The 3,459-nt window shown below is 40.5% G+C and overlaps 1 protein-coding gene across 1 annotated transcript; it reads left to right on the forward strand.

Moving 5' to 3' along the window:
• Nucleotides 1-647: 647 nt before the first annotated feature.
• On the forward strand, nucleotides 648-2,111 carry LOC149148337 (uncharacterized). Its single transcript, XM_089441249.1, has one exon. It carries the CDS (start codon nucleotides 1,076-1,078, stop codon nucleotides 2,099-2,101), a length of 1,026 nt encoding a protein of 341 aa, XP_089297375.1. The 5' UTR covers nucleotides 648-1,075; the 3' UTR covers nucleotides 2,102-2,111.
• The last annotated feature ends 1,348 nt before the right edge of the window (nucleotides 2,112-3,459 follow it).

Here is a 3,459-nt window from a genome sequence, read left to right on the forward strand (position 1 = left end):
TGATGATGGTTCAAGAGAATTGCAGTCTAAATGTGGCCATCAGGGGTACACTGCAGCAGCAGAGGCCATAACATTATTAATGTTAACAATACCCGGATTGGACCGCCTGGGAAAGGGCCTCAATGCGGTGGCCCGGAGCGCGTTGAAGCCATTGTTGACTGGGGTGCCCTTCTGCCTATTTCTGTTGATGGATATCTACTAAGAATTCGAGACTCATGCCTGAAAGGAAGAAAATGAACCAATAGAACAAGCTGCTTTCGCCAATCAGCCTCAGCAGTTTGTATGTAACAAAGATCCGTTCTCAGAAGGTGCATGCTTCGATTTTATCAGTAAGGGTAAATGTGAAAGAGGTGCAGAGTGCAAGTTTCGCCATAGTTCAGATGATGGTAGGTGTAGTGATTTGCTTCCGCCCCGCATATGCTTTGATTTTGTCAAAAAGGGTAGATGCGATAAAGGGGATGACGACAGATTTAGCCATGACCCAGATGCTGGAAAGAAAAGGAGAAACACAGTGTCTAATACACATCAGCCCTGCTGGTTTTGCTTGTCAAGCCCTAATCTAGATACTCATCTTGTAGTGAATGTAGGGGACAATTTCTACTGCGCGCTAGCCAAGGTATTTGAAACCGAGTTTAGTCGATGCTTTTTATAAGCGAAGGGTTTCTTATTTGGCGATAAGTTTCAGAGAATTTGGATTCCCTTCTGAAGGAGCGTAGTATTATTTCAAGCAGTTGAAAGTTTCTTGGCTTGTGATGATTTTGTCATCTTCTTTTTCATCTGTTCCAGAGCTAGTCCATTGTACGCCTGTAGATACAAATAAGGAAGATTTTCTCAAGCCTCCGGTAAAGATGAAGATGGGTACCTCTGTATCCAATTTTTCTGTGGTCAGAGCTCCAGGTGAAAAAGTTTCATGTTTCATTGCATCCCATTCTGCTTCTACATGGGAATATAAAGGCCAAAGTCAGTCGTCATGGTGTGGATATGTGAAGTTCAATAAACTAAGAATGCACGGAAAAAGTTTTGTGATGAGATTTCTTTTGGTCTAAAAGATAGGGAGATTTCTCTTGCAAAGGCTATGTTATTGATTGCTGTTGAGGATGAAGCATTTATGTCTTATAATCGAGATATGGATGCTCGAGCAGTTGTAAAGGAGGGGCGAGAAGCTCCCAGTCTGTCAAAGGTTACCTACGAATGGGCAAGCTTAGATGCCTTTCCGCTAGCTGGCAGAAGCATTACAGCACGGTTGTCTGAGCTTGACATTATAGCAAAACAAGTGGAAGCAGAGTTAGTATCAAAAGAAATTGGGTGCCATTTGTTGCAAGTTTTGGAGGCGGTGAATTTTGTTCTTTTTGATTTACGAGGCTTTACTAGGTCATCTCTTCTTAACAATCCAAAGCAGTCATACTTGCATCAAGTGCTAAAATCTGCATCTGGAAGTGGAATAATGCTAAGCATAATATATATTGAAGTTTGCCGAAGACTTGGAGTTACTATTGTAGGAGCTCGTGTTGGGGAAGAATTTTTGATATGGCCCAAAACTGAATACACTGAGGAGCTTTTTCAACTATCTGAAGGAGAAAGCTGGTTTGCTAAAGTAAATGGTGGTTGTGTTAAACATCCTGGATCAAAAGCTTTCGATTTGAACAGCAGATCACTTCCAGATATTGAGCTTGGATCAAACAGAGACATAATTGCAGTTGCTTTGGCAAATCTAAAAAGGCTTTATTGGAAGCGTGCATCAAGGGCCCATCCTGGCTTATTGCTAACTTCTCCTCTTCGACCAGTGCACCATACTTCTGACCAGCCCAGCAAGTTTGATAACTCAAATGCTTTAACATTGCGCCCCCAAGAATTGAGATTGTCCATTATGTCATCCGAGAGGCTTCTCATTCTTCAACCACATAACTGGGCATTGCGGAGAGACCATGGCATGCTTTTATACCATAGCAGACGCTATGGAGAAGCCGTCCAAGAGCTTAGTATTTGTATGGCCTTTGCCCCAGTGGAAGAAGCAAAAATTCTGGAGCCTTTTGTTGAAAAACTGCATCTAATGCGTGCTGAGTCTTCGTGGACACCTATGGAATTCAGTTCTCGGCCATAGGATTGTCTTTTGATGTTGTTCCCATACCTTTGGCCAAAGCACCAGCTGTGTGAAGTGAATTTTAAAGGGCAGGGAAGAAGTTAGGATTTGAGTTTGATGTGATTAGACCTGGAGAGAATGATATTGATGTCAGAATGTCATTGAAGAAAGTGTTACATGGAGGAATGGGCTATTTCTTTGTGGAGCACCTGATTCAGCTGGTCATTCTGGAAATGCTATTGCAACTGATAAAGGGCAAACAGGCAATGCATCCATTAATCAGCCAGTGAGGTACCAGCCAGCTTCATACAGTTATATTTGGAACAGTCAATGGTGTTATTGATGTCATTGCATCTTTTCCTCAGGAGAAATATCTGTTTCTTGAAAAGTTGCAAGCAAATCTTTTCAAAACAATCAAGGGAGTAAGGTGCTTAAGCCATGAACACTGGCGATCATTTAGCTATGAAAGGAAGACTGTGTTTTTGAAATTACACAGCAGTTTCGTAGCGCGCTACGAAACTGCTGTAGGTGATGATTTTTACGCAAATCAAGCAGTTTTGAATTATAAGCGGGAATTTTGAAAGGGAAACATCTAAAAGGCATACAAGGCATCATCTGAAGCTATCTAACAGTTAACCAGGTCAAGACACGTGGAGATAATATGCATTCGAATCCAACTTTGGATTTTTGTCATAAAGGAAGCATATTTCATATTTATCACACTTCAGGATATGTGAAACAGTTACAGTTTGCAAAAGTTTTGGCTTTCACGTATGCAAACGGTGGACAGCACATCAAAGACGTGGCAGTTTGCTCCATTTTGGGGTAATTAAAAGATAAAGGATATACTTCGTTGGATCCGGACATGTTAAGGCAGACTAAAGACCGATACACAGGGACAGTTTCATACATTTCAGGGTATTGGAAAGGATGTGTCATTAAAGATCAAACATGGAGCTTTGAACATCCATTACAGCCAAACTAAAGGGGAGCAGATATCAAAGAACGAGGATCATTGTAATCAAAGGCATCATGCATGTAAAATGGAGTTAGAGTCATAGTCGATTTAGATCTCTAAGAAAACTCCAGTTAGCACTTTGTTGTATTTATTAATTAGTTAAATGGTTGATAGTGGTCATTAGTAGTTTTCGAATTCCCCTCATGCTGGAGGAGGAATCTCGATCAGTTAGAATAAGAGCTCTATATATAGCTGAAACAACAATGTAATCAAGGTTGGAAAATTTTATGACACAGCTTGTATTTGGCTTATGTAAAGACTCATTTCAGTAATATAACTTTGATTTTACTTCTCAGGATTCATGAAGGATTTCTTATATTCAGAATGTGTGATGTTGTCATTTTCTTAGTTTTGTTTACAG

The sequence above is a fragment of the Pinus tabuliformis genome, chromosome 9, assembly GCF_031772625.1.
Source record: "Pinus tabuliformis cultivar Carrire ecotype Pingquan chromosome 9, CPIR1, whole genome shotgun sequence".
Lineage (NCBI taxonomy): Eukaryota > Viridiplantae > Streptophyta > Pinopsida > Pinales > Pinaceae > Pinus > Pinus tabuliformis.

What these genes read in the sequence shown, in the direction of transcription:
- LOC149148337 (XM_089441249.1), top strand. Translation starts at nt 1,076, where the DNA reads ATGTTATTGATTGCTGTTGAGGATGAAGCATTTATGTCTTATAATCGA.